The sequence below is a fragment of the Mercenaria mercenaria genome, chromosome 11 (genome assembly GCF_021730395.1).
Source record: "Mercenaria mercenaria strain notata chromosome 11, MADL_Memer_1, whole genome shotgun sequence".
NCBI classification, from domain to species: Eukaryota; Metazoa; Mollusca; class Bivalvia; order Venerida; family Veneridae; genus Mercenaria; species Mercenaria mercenaria.
In genome coordinates this window covers 16,760,637-16,780,712 of record NC_069371.1, presented here as the reverse complement: position 1 = coordinate 16,780,712, position 20,076 = coordinate 16,760,637, and the positions used below count along the sequence as shown (strand labels likewise).

The 20,076-nt window shown below is 35.5% G+C and overlaps 1 protein-coding gene across 1 annotated transcript in view; it reads right to left on the bottom strand.

The window, feature by feature from the left end:
- The window catches only part of LOC123531357 (sarcoplasmic calcium-binding protein-like), a 37,184-nt gene that overhangs the window by 15,170 nt on the left and 1,938 nt on the right, over positions 1–20,076 (bottom strand). Inside the window, exon 2 of the mRNA XM_053518645.1 lies at positions 14,476–14,585. Within this exon, the coding sequence (XP_053374620.1) occupies positions 14,476–14,576 (101 nt within the window). The 5' untranslated portion in view covers positions 14,577–14,585. The remainder of the gene's footprint in view (positions 1–14,475; positions 14,586–20,076) is intronic.

Genomic DNA, 20,076 nt, shown 5'->3' with positions numbered 1-20,076 from the left:
GTGTGTAATGGTGGTTAAAGTCGAAAGTAAAATGTCACTGCAATCATGTTTATAAGGTGAACATTTTGGCTCCTTCAGGGATTAAAATCTGTTGAAAAATGAGGTCTCCATCGTGTTCACAAGATATTGTGGACGGACGACGGACGGACAGACGACTAACGGACGACGGACGAAGGGCAGTGAAATAATATCATCTTGTCACTACGAAAAAATATCTAAATTTTTCCCTTGACGCTTTGTGGTAATCGTTTGAAAATTATAGGGTATTGTTGAAGAAGAGGTGAATTAGCCTACTTGTAAAAAGTCTTAACTCCTAAAACACAGCTGATCAGTGGCATTTTGTTATTGTATGCTACGTATTAATAATTGTATTGTACTTTAGTTGGTTTATCATACGGTGCAGAAGTCGCATGTGGTCAGTATTTAATCAGACAATCAATATTATCACTTGATATTTTGTATTTACGGATGTGCAAATGAATATCATATTTATTCTTAATTTTCAGTCTCTGTTGCTATCTAATGTCAAAGTGATTTCACGGCCCTATCAAATCAAAATTCTTGAATAATGCTGTTTACTCCAATTTAAAGTCATTAGCGAACATTAAAGAAACAAGATCCACCGTAATGCGTTGCGTACCCACCGCACACTGCGTTGGAATCATTTTTGGTCGATCGTTTTGTATGCTTGCAATGAAAAATCACCGATTACGGAGAAAAAGTTTTTGCTTGACAGTGTCAGACTTACATTTTGATGCAAACGTGCTCAGGGGTCGTTTTGTACAAGATTTTACCATTTGATAGAAATTCTACAAAAACGGCAGTCCCTCGTCAAACTGTACAGAAGTGTTTACGTTAATGACAAAGAATTACACTGAACAAGTGTCTGTGGCTGGAAGAGTACACATGTGGGCTCCTGTCTCACTGGTTGTTTTCAGTCAAACGTGAAACACTCGTTAGAAAAAGTACCGATGAGAGCGTAAATATAGCCAGTCGGCCATATTTCTCCACCGATTCTGCGACGAATCCTCCACCGTCGCGGCGTTTGAACCACCGCTTCTGCGAAAGCTATGGCCAGTGTGACACTGTCTGTATAAATCAACACTAGCATCTTTCATTCTCACATAAGAAGGACAGCGATACTTCACAATGACGTCTGAGTTTACGTCACAGTTACCGTTGTAAGAACGATACACGTAACATCTAATCAATCAAAGCTGATATCAATTCACGATGATTCGGTATATATCTTGTTACTTGTATTATTTATTACAATATATTTTGTAACTGGAAAGACAATTTATAATATTAAAAGAAAACTTTTTGTTTTACATGCAAGATAAAAATAAATCTTATGGTTACACCAGCTGTGTAAATGTTGCGTCTGGTGTTCTATCATTTAAAAATTTGGATCTTACACTGGACCAAACAAATATCCTCAATATATTAATTATTCAAGTAAATATCTGTATTTACCATTCACATTGTTTGCTTCAGTACGTGGTTCTGTTATGCCACACATCACACGGCTAGCAGCAGTGGAGGTAAAATCTGGTGCCCAGTTTGCAGTTTACACAAAACCAAAGATGGCAATTATATCTGAAGCCCAAAGGGTAACTGGAATATGTGTTGATGACAACGGCGGTATAGTTGTTAATGGAACTCAGGCGTCTATTCATATTCAGTCTGCCATTAAGAAACTGTGCAGGTGGCTTGACCAGTTTTCCAGTGTGTGTCTCATTGCTCATAACGGAAGGAGGTCCAATTCTAATGATAGCTGTTCTGAAAACCGAAACCACAGATGTCTTTTTCAAATCAGTATCTGGCTTTGTGGATGGTTTGTGTTTAGGAAGAAGTATCATGGTTAGTCACTGAAACAGGAAGACTTGTACGACATCATTTTGGTCTGACACACGATGCCAACAATGTTGAGGCTCTTGGACATCTTCTAAAACTATGTGAAGTGTCTTATCTCCTAAACTTCAGTTTTCTCCTGTGGCAGTGAATCATTCTTTACAGTTCAATTATGAAAAATTCTAAAAAAATCTGCGATCCTTTGATCCGTTAATAAACAATGGAATATGCAAACGTCCTACAGCAGAAAATATTGCTGGCTCTGGTTTGAGTGTCTGAAAACTATATTTAGGCGATCGGGTGAAGATGGACTTAGAGATACATTTAAAGGTATAAAGTGTGATGGATTACCGAGAGAAACAAATGCAAAGAAAGTGCTTGAGGAAATTGTTCCTAAGTTTTGTCAGTATTTTTCATCAAATGTTCCTTCATAGACATAGGTACATGTATGAATAATCTGTGATTGAGAAAGTACATTAATTTAATCATCATTGATGGCATGCTGATTAGTATTGTTGTTGTGAAGTATTTGTATTTTGATTATGATTTTTTACTTGGTGTATGAAATAGCAAGATTTAGTCATTGATGTAGTATAAATGTAGGGATAATACACGTTTTCTTGTGTATTAACGTCTGCAGAAGCCCGAAGGTCGAGGTCACAAACATATATCCCAAGGGCTTCTGCAGACGTTAATACACAAAACAAACGTGTATTGTCGCTATTCTTGCATAAAAATATATTTCACGACGATTTATGTATTGTTTTCATATGTGATGACTTGACGATTCCAGTACATTTTTTTATTTACCATTCCAGTTGTTCTTGGAAACGGTAAACATGTTTTAAATATCCGTATCCAGGGCCCGGAAATAAACAACACTATCAAAAGCACATCCTGAAGGTTTTAAGCGATTATTTTATCTCTCATTATTACAAACATAAAATTACCAATAACTGTTCATATCATTTCACAATTTGGTGGACTCGATCACAATTTCAAGAATAATAACTTTACATTCGAGTTACATTGAGTACGGACACGCAGTTGGAGTACGGATGAGTACGAACGTAGTGTCAAGTTTCCAAGCTGTTTGTATAAATTCTTCGAGAAATTAGATAAAAAACATACTGACTATACTTACCAAAATCATAAATATGATACCTAAAAACAAAGAATCGCACAGGTAAACACGCGATTCTTTATCATTCACGGTTGTCTACAAAATCTGAATTGACGCAGAGTTCTAAAAGGGAGTAAACAAGGGAAGAAACGAGTACGAACAATGTTGGGGCCAGCGCATTTGGCGTTAGTTACTGATACAGTAAAACATTCTGTGGTTTAGATTGCATCTTTAATGCTTCAAAAAGAGTTTTTTATGAAAGAAAAAAGACGCAGATACCAGATGTCAATCTGCGCAGAATTACATATACATCCCTCTGAAAGCATTTCAAAAATAAAAATCGGGTATTAACAGTACGTGAATTGCCTTGTTTGCACACGATTTTTCTCCCGTTAATACATGGGCGGATCCAGTGAAAAAAGTAGTTTTTATGCAAGAATATATATTTTTACCAGTGCTGGAAAAATCCGTCTTACACCCAGGTTGTAAACCAGAACCAAACGTTGTTATTTGTCTTTGAAATGTCATGACGTCTTTCCTGTTACCACACTGGTTATTCGGGTACCTAATCGTGTAAGCGATACCGCCCTCGTGTGATTAATGTACATGTTGGTGAACAGGAAATTCACACCTATAACAGGTAATTATTCCGTATTTTACTGAAGATTTGAAAAATTTTAGTATTAAATGTGTAAGATCATACCTTAACTATATCCATGTCAAATATCTATCTCATATGATCTGAATAACTGCGAAAAAAATACGTTTTTTTTTGTCGCGGAAATGAAGATATTTTAAGGCGATGGTATATATTTTTACGATTAATGGTATTATTTCGGATTATATTAGGAAATTTTTGTTAGGAAAATGAACAGCAGTCATTCTGTGTATTAGCTAAATTGTTTTCATTTCACAAACACTTTAAGCACAGTAAAATTAGATCGAATTTTTCGAAGACGGTGTCTAGAAAATAAGATACCTCTGACGATGTACCATGGTACCATCCTCGTTGTTTCTGTCAATCCAGCGGATACCGTCCTCGTTATTGAAATGAACATTACATTGACGCATACCCCTTTTCTAAAATTTAGCGATAATATGCAATGACCAGCTAGGATGAAGATAAAACTTTGGTCTTTTATACCCTCCAGCTACTGGAAGCAGCCTATCCGAAGAAAAACTTCTCACAAAATTTCTTTAAGTTCGCTTTCAAGATCCATCTACATAGACACATTCTTAGGTGTATTTTCAATTGAATATTGCGACTTCAGTACGTTTTGTCTTGTTATTTAAGTTGTTATGGGGTACAAAATGTTTGCAACAAAAACAAAATTAAATTTCTTCAGAAATGATATGAATTTTGTCAAATATTTTATTCACGGCGATCGACCCAATTGTTGAGCTTCGTTTTGAGGAATAAAGCCAGTAATTCGGTCGAAAATGTGCTTCGTTTGAGTAGTCGAAAGAAGTCAGTAGTAAACAGAAACTTGTTTCACCATTTTTTTGTGCGAAAATTCATGTAGAACAAGTGCATTAATCGCACCTTTTTACTGCTGGAATACATAATGCATGAAATGAGATGAAATATGTTGATACACTTCACATACAAGTTTTGCAGATCGAAATCGAAAATAGGGGGTTTATTGTGCGGACAGGAGCATATACGCGCCATTTTAGGTTAGCAGACAACAACTGACCGGCATTTTACTAGGAACTATTCAGCTCCCGTTACTTTAACTTATGATAGAACTTTCATGAAAAATAGGTGTTGGAAAAAGTGATGTTCTATTAAGGTAGGTAAAGAGGACATGAAGTTTAGTAGGTTTGCAGGTTTGTCGAACAATTCAAGCCCCGAGCAATTTGCTTATCATCCAACTGTTGAAAGCAGATGAAATTTAAACAAGGAGACGCGTTCAATAAACGCTTGATGCCCCCGGTGGCATCCTTGTCGATACAAAGCAGCCTAAGTCCAAAACAAGGTCAAGTTCAAGGTCAAGGTCAAAATGAGGTCAAGTGATGTCTGAAGATGAGAAATGGTCACAGGATACATCTGCATTAGTATCAAGTCATTCTAGTTAGGGGTATTGATGATAGACGAAACGTGTCCAATTTAGTTAACCCCGTACGGATGGACGTTCCTACATATGGATACTTATGTGGCTACTCTTTTGTTCTCTCTATAGTTCTTTTAGCCACGGAAGAGAAAAATAGCCACATCGTCTGATACATGAACTTTAGCAAAATATCAACTTACCTGTCTTATAGTCTGTTGCTAATTCTATATTGCAAATGGTGATCATGAATCTAAAGGCAGTAAGTTAAAGTATAAAAGAAAAAAAAACAATCTGCTATTATATTGTGCCATTGTAGATTACAAGAAAATGTTTGATTCTGTCGATCGTATGAGTTTATGGAATAAATTACTACAACATAGCATTGATGGGAAAGTCTTTAAGGCTGTATATTATGCAATATATGATAAAGCCAAATCTTGGTTAAAGAGTAGCCAAAGTCTATCAAATTTCTTTATTTACTCAACTGGTGTACGACAAGGTGAAAATTTATCACCGATATTATTGTCTGTTTTCTGGAATAATCCAGTCTCATATATGTCTAATTATTGTTCAGGACTAGTGGAATTATCAAACAATGTATAGGACCTGCTAAGTGATTATATTTCAGAAATGTTCTTCAAGCTATTTTTGTTACTTTATGCCAATGATACCCTGTTATTTGCAGAATCTTAAAACTATTTACAATCTGCATTAAATGTATGTCAGAATATTATATTTGGAAACTTACAGTTAATTCAAATAAAACTAAGGTTGTTCTTTTTTAACGTGGAAAAGTACAAAATAAGTCTACCTTTTACCATAATAATGCGGCACTTGAAGTAGTAGATGACTTCAGTTAGCTAGGAATTAAATTTAACTACAATGGTAACTTCAATAAAACTAAAATATATTTGGTTGACTAAGCTAGAAAGGCTATGTATTCTTTGTTGAAAAAAATATAGGAAGTTGCAGCTTAGTATTGATTCACAGTTACATTTATTTGAGTCTGTGGTTCAACCAATATTATTGTATGGATCAGAGGTATTGGAATGTGGTGATGTTAGCATTGTTAAAAGTTTTAAGCTTAAATTTTTAAAAACATTACTGAAGGTTAAAAAGTAAACACCTTATGTCATGGTTTTTGGTGAGCTTAGGGTATTACCAATAGATATTATAATTAGAAATAGAATATTGAACTACTGGTGTACAATTTGTTAAATGGTAAACAAGAAAAGATAAACTGTATACTTTACAGGTCCATGTATAGACACCATCAGCAAAATATAAATTATTGTTCTTGGATTTCATATGTAAAAGAATCTTTAGAACAACTTGGATCTGCTGCATTCTGGTTGAATCAGTCGGTACTTTCACCAGTGTATTCCGCAATATTCTTATTTTAGAATGTCCCTACATTGATTTGGACAGAGTAAAATATTTATCAAATGACTTTCAACTGTTAAATGTAATGTCATTTCAACGGTTATTTCCAAGTAATGATAGTACTCTTAGTACTTTTTAAGTTAGCATTGTTTGTACAGAAAGTACTTCAAATGTTCAGGTAGGGATAGGTTTTTGTCACTGGAAGTTATTTGTTGGCCAGTTAAAACAATGTTTTCAACCTGGTTAATTCTAAATGTACACCCTTTTTTTAGCTTACAACATATTTGTATCAGATCTATTTTGACCGTAAACTACTGTTTTATTTTATGTATTAGTGTTTGTTTTGTTAAATTTTTTGTTATTATAATGCTGATGCCGTATGGGCCTAGTTACAAATAAAATATTGAAATCTTGAATCTCACAGATTTCCTCCCTAGACGTACATTTAACGTTTACAACCGCTGTGAAGAGTGTGTGAACAAACAATAAAAAGAGATAGAATCTGATACCCAGACTTCCATATCTGCTTCTGTTCTTCAGTTAGTCACCTGTAAGACACTTACACAGTAGTGTATATTGCCTAATATGTCGCCTAATAGGCACTACCTTAATGGAGGGTGCCGCAATGAACAGAGGCGAATATTACAAGATACAATAAAAGGCAGATTTGTGAAGCCGAAGCATCCCCCTAAACGAATACATGCCCAGAGAGAGGGTCCACTTTCCATTTCATGAAGAAAAAAAAAGGTCTTAACATAAGCACTTTTGCTCGGTGTGCGACAAATTTGGTCGTTTTCATAATGAGACTGAAGGAGAAAAAGAAGAACGTCAAGAAGGCAAGATGATAGAACGCGTAGAATAGAGGGTGGGTGTGATTTAATATTGGTGAAATACTGCTAACACAGTCCACTCCCATTCTTTACATCTTTAAAGTTAAAATTGTAATCAAATAGATCTACTAAAGGTCGGGTTTCACATTTCCAGTTCTTATTTCCAGATCCTCAAAGCAATTACCTTCAACTGCGTTTATTATGTGTACCGTATGCGGAAGCAGTCGCTGTGGGGAGTTTTATAAATGTTCATTGACATAACGAGTACGGTACCCATATGCAAACGGGTAGGTATCTTTGTGAATTTTCATCCATTGTCAGAGGTAACATCAAAAACAGCAACAGGATGCATATAATTGAAATTTTATCATCAAAAAGAACTTGCAGGTACATGATCCAAACGTTTTGTAGTTGAGTATGTATAGTTCCACCAAGGTGAGTGGCAAATTCAGTTATCTCAACTTTGAAAAAAGAAAAATACGTCTCAAAACGTCAAAATACGTGAATTTCGCTACATTTCTTCAAATTTTATAGCCATATCAATATTATTGAGGACTGATATTTTTACCAGTGCGAATTAATGCATTGCCTTGGACGAATCTGCCTTTAAAATGTTCACCATTCTTAAATATGTGTCATACGTTGGCATTGTTTTTATATACACTAAACAACCTACATGTACATAAATCACACGAGGGCGGTATCGCTCACACGAGTAGGTACCCGAATAACCAGTACGTTGGTTTCCCGCGCTTTGTATAGATACGCTACTATACAGAACTAGTTCTAAAATGAAAACCGTTTGATTGATTTTATTATTATTATTATTATTTCTTGAATATGGTATGCAAGAAAAATTATCTATAACGGGTTGTCGCTGCTGGTTGGAATATCCGGCTCTCGTGTAACTGTATATGCGGTAACTCGATACCGTCTAAACAGTTATTGATAACCAGTAAAATAATCTTATATTATTATGCATGCCCTCGTCTGAAATTGGCTCAGTATTACAATTCTTGTTATTTCAGTCTGGACTTTCCCTATTTCATTTTAAACATGTTATTTACAAGATATAATGTTCAATTCTGTCCAAAGAATGTGACTTGCAGCAATATCGTTGAAACACCACTTATTTCTGCTAATTTTTCAAAAAACTGAAGACCAGGATTTCTTCCAATTTCAACAGAAACTGTATTTTTATAACTTTAACAATTATTATATGTTGTTGCACGTAGATAATGTTGCTTTCCTTAAACAGAGTTTGTTAATATTTGAGATACTGTGTATTTGGTCACTTTTTGTGAAAATCTTTCTTCTGGGGTGGCCATATACAAAATTATATTTCTTAACTTACAGATGGTATTGTTTTCTTTGTATATTTTGTTTCACACAATATATAGCTAAAAATAAAAGAGGTTACCTTAGTTGACTTGCATTGAAATGGCTGATTTCTTTTACATTAAAACATATATTTTTGATAACATGTATTTGTGAAAACTTGTGTGATTTATCTTAGGCAACCGCACCATTTATCCATAAAATATCTGTTTACAATGTACTATAGTTTGTGCTTTTAATGTATAATTCTTTAATTAAATTTATGTATTCTGAATGAAATGAAGTCATATAATCTATGAAGGGTGAAAATTCAGTAAATAATAGTCATTTTTTTTGCAAATATACCCCTGTTACAATTTAACGGATTTTCTGTAATAGGGGGTGGGCATATGAAATGGCTTTATTTCCGTAACTGGTGGTGAAAATTTCCTAATATTTCACATACAATCCTGTATTTTTTGCATATAGATTTTAAAAAATGTTATGTTACAGAGAATCTGGAGACTAGTCCATTAGGATCCCTCTACCTTAATTAATTAATGTAAGTATAGTTGTTTAGTTTTTGACCCAATACAACACTTAAAGGTTTTCATGTCTTTTGCATTAAAAACATTTGGGAAGATAGAAGTTGTTCCCCTTTTTTGCACCATACAATACTTAAGGTTTTCATGCCATCTCTTGTACCTCGCCACACAGATTTGTGTGCCAACAGAGTGAAAAAACTTTCTGTATTGTGTGTGGCAAAAGGCATATATCAATTAATTAATTAATGTAAGTAGAGTTTTCTAGTTTCTAGCCCCATACAACACTCAAAGTTTTTCATGTCTTTTGCATTAAAAACACTTGGGAATGTAAGGTTTTTCATAGAAGTTGTCCCCCTTTTTGCACCATACAATACTAAAGTTTTTCATGCAGTCTCTTTTACCTAGCCACACAGCTATGTGTGTGGTATAAGACATATATTATTTAATTAATGTACGTAGAGATTTCCAGTATCTGGTCAACATATATTAATTAATTAATGTAAGTAGAGTTATGCAGTTTTTGGCCCCACACAACACTTAAGGTTCTTCATGTCTTTTGCATTAAAAACACTTTGGAATGTGGGCCGGTGGTCTAGTGGTAACACGCTTGACGGTCAATCCAGAGGTCCGGGGTTCGAATCCCGGTCCAAGCACTGGAAATTTCTGAGATGCTCTTCAGTGTCTCCCACCTTACTAAGAAGCCTGTACTGGTTCTTCCCATGAAAGAGGGCTTCGCGTGTATCGGTGATATACACCGGGCACGTTAAAGAACCGGACTGTCTATTCTCAATGAGCTAGGTTAAGTTAGCCGTACAGGCTTGTATCTAAAAATGATTTCTCTCTATCTGTTCTGGGGGCTTTATCTCACTCTATCCTTCTTGTCAGATCGCCCTGTGTCTGTACTAGTAGAGGATTATTTCGCGCCCTGTGTGGCCGTGTTTGCTATATGTAAATCGCCTTTGAACGTGTTTATCATGAAAAGAGCGATATATAATAATAATAATATAAGGCTTTTCATAGAAGTTGTCCACCTTTTTAGCACTATACATTACTAAAGTTTTCCATGCAATCTCTCGTACCTAGCCACACAGCTTTGGGTGCCAACAGAGTGAAAATCTTTCTGTATTGTGTGTTGCAAAAGACATACATGTACATTAATTAATTAATGTAAGTAGATTTTTTTCTAGTTTCTGGCCCCAATACAGCATTCTGAAATTCTGAAATGTACTTAATAGTGATACAAGCGGTTTAAATAATTGTTCGCACCATGGTGAATAGTCTCATGTTTAGAAATACCCTGTCTCGCTATATATAGAACACTAGATTGTGTAAGGGCACAGTTCTGGATAGTCCATACCTTTTAAAAATCACATGTCCCTGCCTTGATGCATTTGAAAAAATGTCCTAGCGCTTAAAGCTACTCGCCAAAAGTTTGGGTGAAATCTTTCAACCTGTTGAACATGTTCGTTTCCACCAATTTTAGCATAGAATGTATATATGACACTGAAAAATGATAAAATTGGGTGAAAATAAAATTTAGATATTGGTAAACATGCAACAAGAATGAAAATTTTCTGCACTTTTTCAAAAGAGTTTACTAACTTCTGCGCATTATTAGTTATTTTATAAAAATATTGCAAAAACATTTCATCTACATGTATGTACCACTAGTCACTTTCAGAGTACCCAGTTTTTATGGAAGTTTGAGAGAATTCAATCTTAAAATTAGTCCCTTTAAGTCTACAATAAAATTCGTTAGACTAAGTTTTATTTCTTCACAAATAACATTCTTTCTAAAATGAGGACAACTTGTTGAGAATATTCCATGTATCCAACGGTATGGCACAGTATGTTAAAACATGTATATAGATTTTTGGTAAAATTATTAAAAAATTCTGTGGTTTGGTGATACAATACAATAAACTGCCTACGTCTTATTTCAACATAGACGTTTAAATAACAAACCTTTTATAGTAGACAATGAGCGGTTTCAACTACTATTATTGCTACTATTATTGCAGACAATAACTCTTGTGAGAGATTAAGGCAGAAACACGGCAGGTGGAGATCAGTCTCCGAAAGACCCCATGTGTCCACCGGGCATTGTCTTAGGTAGAGGCGGTAACATGGGTAGAGACAGCGACCTTCCGTAGTCAAGCTAGACGGACTCCCAGCATGAAGAATTTTACACCACAAGCGAGGTTTCGAATCCACAGCGTCGAAGGGCAAGTGTTGCGAAGTCAGAGGCATTATTTACTCGGCTACAGAGGCCTTGTTGGCGCATGTTCCAAAGCGAAGAGACTAAAATTCTCATTTTAACGCGTTGCTTGTTGGCGTGCTGATGCGTGCAAAAGAAATTTGAAACGCGCCGTGAACAGCTTCCGTAATAGCGATTTAGCATTTTACCTATTTTTCCTCAACAGCCTATGGCAGCTGATTTCTGCCAATTCGCGTTTTCGCCCCGCGACCCCGCCGAGCGTAAACATGAGAATTAACAAGTTAAGATGGCGGGGGCGCGGGGCGAAAATTCGCTATTTAGCGGGGGCAATTAGCGAAAACTCGTTTGAAGAGCGCTAATTATCGTGTTTTCGCAATGCGACCCCGACATACCAGTTACTAAATCTCTCTCCGTGATCCCGCTAAACAGCGAGTTTTCGCTCCGCGCCAGTTTTCGACCCGAGCCTCCGCCATTTTAACTTGTTAGTTCTCGTGTTTTCGCTCGGAGGGGTCGCGGCGCGAAAACGCGAAATGGCATAAAGCAGCCACCATAAGTGCCCGCTCCAAAGTGCCAACAAGGTAACGTGTCAACAGGTGAAATGTTGTCTTTTCGTCTTGATGCCCACGCAACACGTAAAACTGTCATGGAAAAATTATAACATAGTTCTTAGACAGATCAAGCTTTTCCCTTACACACTTAGTGTTGATAAGGTGTAGCATATTTTGTTTTGTTTTTGACAACAAATATATATTATAAAAATATAGACGGGGTTGTTAGTGCGCTACAACACACAATCTAACAAATGCATTTATATAAATTGTTGACGTTTTTGGATAATTAAAATAAACTGAACTATATCCTGCCAGATATATGAATTAAGTATATTTACGCAAAACATCTTGGAATATTTAGTTCAGTTTAAGCAAAGTTATTTTAGTTCGATTATGATGAAAGCATCTGGCGTATTTGAACCACTTTCGAATCTTGGAATAATACATATCAAAACATTAAATTAGTGAGACAAGAGGATCATGATGACCCTATATCGCTCACCTATTAACACTGTTCCTTGGAATCATCAAGATAAACATTCCGACCAAGTTTCATGAAGATATGGTCATAAATGTGGCCTCTACAGTATTAACAAGCTTTTAATTGATTTGAGTGGTGGCCTAGGTTTTGACCCCACATAACCCAGTTTCGAAAGTGGCCTAGGAATCATTAAGATAAACATTCTGATCAAGTTTTTATGAAGATATGGTCATAAATGTGGCCTCAAGAGAGTTAACAAACTTTTCATTTGATTTGACCTGGTGACCTAGTTTATCAATATAACCCAGTTTCTAATTAGGCATAGGAATTAGCAAGATAAACATTCTGACAAAGTTTCATGAAGATAGGATCATAAACGTGACCTCCAGGGTGTTAAAAATTGTTTCCTTTGATTTGATCTGATGACCTAGTTTTTAATCGCACGTGACCCAGTTTCTAACTTAGCCTTGAGATCATCAAGATAAACTTTCTATGCAAGTTTGTATAAATCAAAGCATAAATGAAAAACCTGTATATGGCTGAAAGGGCCAAAATAGAAAAATTTGCCCTTTCAGGGGCAGTAACTCTAGAACTCATAATGGAATCTATCAGGTTTTCGAAAGGAACTGAGATCTTATTATGACTTAAGTTTTGTGTAAGTGTGGTTAAAATCGAATGTAAAATGTCACTTCTATCGTAGTCGCAATATAAAATTCACAAATTTTGGCCCTTTCACGGGTCAGTTAGGGGCCGTAACTACGGAACCTATAATTGGATCTGACGGATTCATCATGGAGTCCAAGATCTATTGTTGTTGAAAATAGATTGCAAGTTTGTATCAAATCAATTCATAAATGAAGTCTCTATAAGGCTGCAAAAGCCAAAATAACAAATATTGGCCATTTAGGGACTATAACTTTAACATTAACAAATTTGGGTCAATCAAGGGTCGTAACTACGTAACCTATAATTGGATCTGACGGATTCATCATGGAGTCCAAGATCTATTGTTGTTAAAAATAGTTTTCAAGTTTGTATTAAATCAATTCATAAATGAAGTCTCTATAAGGCTGCAAAAGCCGAAATAGCAAATATTGGCCATTTAGGGGCTATAACTTTAGAACTCATAATGGGATTTCAAAAGGAACTAAGATATTATGCAAATACAAGTTGTGTGCAAGTTTGATTAAAATTGATTACAAAATGTGGTCGCTATCGTGTTAACAAGAAATTGTGGACGGACGACGGACGAAAGGCGATCACAAAAGCTAAAAGGAAGAACAACACTTCAAGGCGTGCTCTCAAATTTAATGTTTATTTACACAAGTGTATCTATATAACAAAAAAATGAAAATGACTACAAATATCGCCATTGTTATAAAAGTAATAGTATCTGATTTGGTATTACGTGATATCGTCGGGAGATGTCAGTTAAACGCCTGATTCGAGTCCATGTTTTACGAGGTCAGGTTTTGAGCTGTCCTCGCACGTTGTGAACTGAACCATAGCATCTACAAAAACACTCAATGGAATCTTTCCATCAACAAGTTTGAAATCCTGGAAGAACTTTTTATCCAGCGACACATTGTCATGACCCATTGCCCTAAATGCATTGACAAACTCTTCCTCTGTTATACCCTCTCCGTAAAGATCTATCATGTTAAACACATGTTAAACACAGTGGTTAAATACTTTCTCCTTTTGGCGACGTAGTTGTCCGCCTTGAAGTCCTCGTTCTGCATGTCAACAAATTCGTTTTCGGAAATAGGAACGGATTTCCCATAGAATACATTTTCAGACAATAATTTATTCGTGGTTTCTATGATCTGTTTCTTCCGTTCAGCATCAAGGTGATTGAGTATTCCCTGAAAATAAATGTGTTGCAAGACGATGATTTTATACAAGCAGAAAATAGAAGCGAACAAATGCGTGTGACTAAATTTTATTTGATAGAAAGGGTTTGCGTCATTTTTGTATATAAGTTATTTCCAACCTTTTAAGAAACATTTCCTAAAAGCGCTAACCAATGTCAGCTTCTCCTGGCAGTTTTTTTTTGTAAATAATATAGTGATCCTTCTAGTTTGCGTATAATCACAAGAAATAAAACAATTGTTCTTACTCTTTTTCTTTTATATCTTCTTTTGACAGCTGGTTTTTGTGTTTTTCATCATACACGTTAAACCACATTCTCCATTTGCTTTTCAGATAATCGTTTGCCATTTTGCTAACCTAAAATTAAATTATAAAGTATATTGAAAGAAAACTGCGGACATTTACAACAATCTCAATTTTACACCAAATACTGAATTCATGATAGTTTTTGCGTAATCCAGAAACAAATTGCATCGTGTGTTACATAATTTTGCAACGCTTGTTTCTAAAAGAAAGACATCAAAATAGTTGCGGCATTTTTGTATACATGTAATACAATAAACATGAGTTGACCGTAACAAAGAAGAGTTTATCACTGTTAAGTTATTATCACACGTTATAAGAATAATCATTATTATTACATGCCTTTGGGAAAATTAGACCCATCGATTTTACGCAAAAAGGACACTTCCGTGTAATACTTTTAATAACACATGCACAGAGGTGTCCTTTGCGCACCGCACTCAATGGTTGCTTCGGTATAATTAAATAAATATGTGTTATTTGTCTTTCTATGAATATTTAATTTTTAAATGAATTTAAAGGAAAATTGTCTTTTTATGGTATATTTTATGTCTGTCTATCAACAATTAAATATGTTGTAAAATACGGATAATTTGTAGAACATTTGTTTGTTTGTTTTTCAACAGTATTTCAGTTATGTAACGGCGGGCAGATAACCTAACCAGTGTTCCTGGATTCTATACCAGTACAAACCTGTTCTCCGCAAGTAACTGCCAACTTCCCCTCCTGAATCAGAGGTGGAGGACGAATGATTTCAGACACATTGTCTTTTATCATACAAGAAGATTTTTAAAGTTTCCACTATATACATATAGAGAAATGTGACCACGCCTTCTGGCGGCCATGTTTTTTGACGAATCAGTATAATTTGAACAATCTTGGTAGAGGGTGACAAAGGACCATTTGTGTGATATTTTTTAAATCGGACCATCGGTTTAGGATGAGATGTCGTTTGAAGTTTTTTTTTCTATTTTTAGATCTGGCAGTCCCTATGTGCAACCAAGCGGAACCGTTTGAACACTTTTGGTAGAGGACCACCCAAGGAAAATCATGGCCAAGTTTCATCAAAATTCATATAAATTACCACATAAATTTTGTGATTAGCTCACCTGCGGTGACTTTCACGATGGGTCTAATTTTCCCATATGCTTATACTTTAGCTCAAAACTTGAAAAAATGTGAACATCAATTTCTGATGACATGTTATAAAGCAGTAGTATTGTGGGTACAACATGGCGGACGTGTTTTTCTATGTGGCAATATTTTGATGGACTTTTTGTGATTTGAACAATAAAATGCATGCAAATATTAGCAATTATTTCGCAATGGCAAGTGATATGCCTACGGACAGATTTACAAATAGGTTTGAGCCCCTTTCTGATGGATTTGAGGAGCAACGTGGAAAAAGAGCTCGCCGGTCCACAGGTGGTGGGTCTTTACACGGACAACAGGTAAATACACCTGTATTTCAACCATTTACGCATGTGAATGTGGAAGAACTTAAGAAACTGCCAAGTGACGAGAAACTAAATGCACTACTCGATGGTATGTCAAATTTGGGATTATTGAAATATAGACTAGATAATATTGAGTCGACAGTATACATAAACTGTGCTAGACACAAGGTAACTGACCAACGCTTGAAATTACTTGAATATAGGTCAATCGATTTAGAGGCCCGGGCAAGAGAGCAAAATATCATTATAACAGGCATTACTGAGACTATTAACGAAAATTGTGTTGATATTGCTACGGATATCATAAAAAACCGCCTTGGTCTCGATCCAAAAACTTTTAACATCATGGATGCCTATAGATTAGGTAAAGTATTCAGGCCACGTGCACCTCATCTTCCCCAGACCACTAAACCACAGCACAGATTTATTCTAGTGATATTTAGTCACAGAGTCGAAGTTGACTTTCTTATGCAAAATGCTTACAAATTAAAGAACATGAATATTGGGCTAACACGTGACTTCCCAAGGGAAATTAGTGACGCAAGGAAGGTACTTTGGCCTAGATTTAAGGCAGAGCGGGCGAAACACGGTCCTAGGGATGTGCATATTGTGTATCCTGCGGCTCTCAAAGTGAAAGAGAAAATCGTCCAGGACATGTTCCCAGACTGGTATGAGACACTTAGAGGTTCGCGCCATACCAGCGCCTCAAAACGTGTTGCAGAAACCATCAAAAAAAATTCTGACACTATGCGTCAAGTATTCGCTAACCAGTATGGCGAGCAACCTACTGAACAAAATAATGACGATCCGCGTGCAAATTACAATGGCCCTGTGGTCATGGACACCATAGACTCGCACATAAACCATTCTTCGCCCCCTGGTGACCTGAATCACCACAACGAGGACCAAGTCTCAAACAAATCAGATTCTAACTTAAATGAAATGTGTGAACCAGAAAACAGGAATATTGACCGAGAAAACGGACAATCAATTCCCAGCGGTCAGGCCGTTGGCATTTCTTTTGACACGGTTCAACATCACTCGTCGCCTGAGTCTTCGCGAGGCAAAGGCCCCTTACCAAGCAAATCTACTTCCGGTCGATCGGATATCGACCATCCTGACATAGATCATCCACCAGAGTGCCGGGATAGTGGTGTTAACAATTAGCACGTGCCGGGGACAGTGCGTAGGTGTAATGAGCACGTGCCTGGAACTGTTGACCCAGTTTTACATACAATCGGAAGTAATTCAATCTCATCTGAACTCCGGAATGAAGGTAGTCGCGACGACGAAGTTATTTATTTATGTTCAAAATGTATAAACCTGCCAAGCACATCAAATTTTGTTATGTGTGAGCATTACAATTCTAGTGCACATTTTGATACAGATTCGGAAAATGTTTATTGTACGGATACAACTCCGTCGTTTTATGATACTGATGTTCAGAAAAATATTAAAACATGTAACTCTGAATACAGCTCTGAAAACCCCATGAGTATAAACAATTTAAAAATTGGTAGTTTGAACGTTTGTGGACTAAAGAACAGGTGTAATTATCCAGAATTCTTAGATTTAATTAAAAGCTACGACATTTTTTGTATAGAAGAAACAAAACTTGATATATATGATGTTATAAATGTACCTGGATATAAATTTTACTCAAAACCTAGGTCCGAAAAGTATTTTAAGAAATCTGGAGGACTTGGTATTTTTGTGTAAAAACTCAGTTTCAGAAAATGTTGAAATACTGGAATCAAATAGTGAATATGTTTTATGGCTGAAAATTAAATGCACCATTCTCGACAGAGAAGATAACCTGCTTCTTGGAGCCGTTTACGTTCCTCCGTTGCAATCTCGTTTTTATACAGAAGATGAGTTTTTTATTTTTGAAAATGATGTATCTGATAAATGTAGTTTGTATAAATACTGTATTTTGATAGGCGATGTCAATGCCCATACATCGTCTCTCCCTGATTATGTCAGTTTCGATAATTTTTTAACAGAACATTTTGACCTAGATGAAAATTTTGTAAGTGATTTCAATACTGCTGACTGGTTAGAGGAAAATAATTTGCAGTTAAAAAGAAACTCATCTGATAGTAAGATTAATGCTATTGGTTTAAAACTTTTAGAACTATGTAAATGTAATAACCTTTTTATTGCAAACGGTAGAATTGGCGAAGACCGGTTAATCGGCAAATGTACTTTTAGGGAAACTTCTGTTATAGACTACGTGTTATTTTCCTGTCACAGTTTTAATTTTATCTCAGATTTTCAAATTATTGATGTAGATCACTTATTCTCCGATGGTCACTCCGCCCTAAACTTAACCTTGAGCATCCCGGTTTCGGCGAACCGTGAAGTCACGCAAAGATCTGCCATTAAGAACGGTCCTCTCCTTAAACCCCCAAAATGGGAAAACGACAAAAATGATGCTTTTATTGCAAATTTGAATCAAGACGAGTTACACGAAATAAATGTAAAATTACGGGATCTTACTATTAACCCTACGAAAAATGAAATAAATGAAATTGCGAATAGCATCGGAAAACTATTTAATGATTCAGCGATTAAAACTTTCAAACGAAACGAATTTCCGCAACATTCTTACAACGATCAAAATACGTCGGTTTGGGCCTCAGTGTAAAAAGGCGAGACGGAGATATCATATCGCGCGGAGAAAGAATTTCATTCATAAAAACGATCAATATAAGTGTGAATTGAACCGTGCCAGTAAGACATATAAACAAACGCTAAACACGTATATTCATAAACACAGAACGCGAAACGAACGTAAATTAAGAGAGATGCACTCTAAACGGCCTAAAGATTTTTGAAAAGTCCTGCACAAATTAAATTCTTCCTCTACAGCCGAAAATACGCCCGATATTCAAACATTCTACGATCATTTTAAAAAAGTAAACGCCGAAAATATATACGAAGACACCGAGAATTTTGATATGTTAAATGTTCGTTTACAAAACAACGAGGATTTGAACTGTAGAATCTCGATCGAAGAAATTAAAAAGATGATAAATAAAAGTAATAATTCGAAAGCCGCGTCCCCCCAAGATTACATATATAACGAATACATTAAAAGTACTAAGGAGTTTATGATCCCTATCTATTGCAACTTTTTAATAAGATTTTTGGCTCAGGTATTTTACCAGATAGTTGGTTAATTGGTACTATTATCCCAATATATAAGAAGAAAAGGTTCCCCCGGGATCCAGTAAATTATAGGCCAATAACTTTACTAAGTTGTTTAGGTAAACTCTTTACTGCTATACTTAATGAACGAATTAATAACTTTTTGTTAAGAAATAAAATCCTCAACGAAAATCAGGCAGGCTTTAGGTCAAAATATTCAACAGCTGATCATGTTTTTACATTAAAATTTTTAATTGATAAAGTTAAAGCACAAAAGAAAAGGTTGTTCTGCTCTTATATTGATTTTTCAGTTGCCTTTGATAACATATGGCGGGTAGGTCTCTGGGGAAAACTACTTAAGACTGGCATTAATGGTAAACTTTTTCAGATCATTTATAATATGTATCAAGATATTAAGTCATGTGTATCTGTCAATAACAACATTTCTCCATTTTTCAAAAGCTTCTGCGGGGTCAGACAAGGGGAAAATCTTTCCCCTATCTTATTTTCTATCTATCTTAATGATCTGGAAGACTATTTAGCTTCAAAAAACCAGGGTATTGATATTGAGAAAATTGATGACAATATAATATCTTATTTAAAATTGTTTGTGTTGTTATACGCAGATGACACTGTAATAATTAGTGAAAATCAAGATACATTTCAAAGTCTACTTAATGATTTTAACGATTACTGTGACCAGTGGAAAATGACCATAAACATGAAAAAAACAAAAATAATTGTTTTCGGAACTAATAAACCAGGCAAATATAAATTCTTTATCAACGGTAAACTTGTAGAAACGGTTAAAGAGTACAAATACCTGGGTACTTTGTTTTCGTCATCTGGCAGTTTTCTAAATGCTCGAAAATTGATTGCAAGCCAGGCAAATAAAGCCATGCACATCCTTTACACTAGAATTTATAACTTGGATTTGC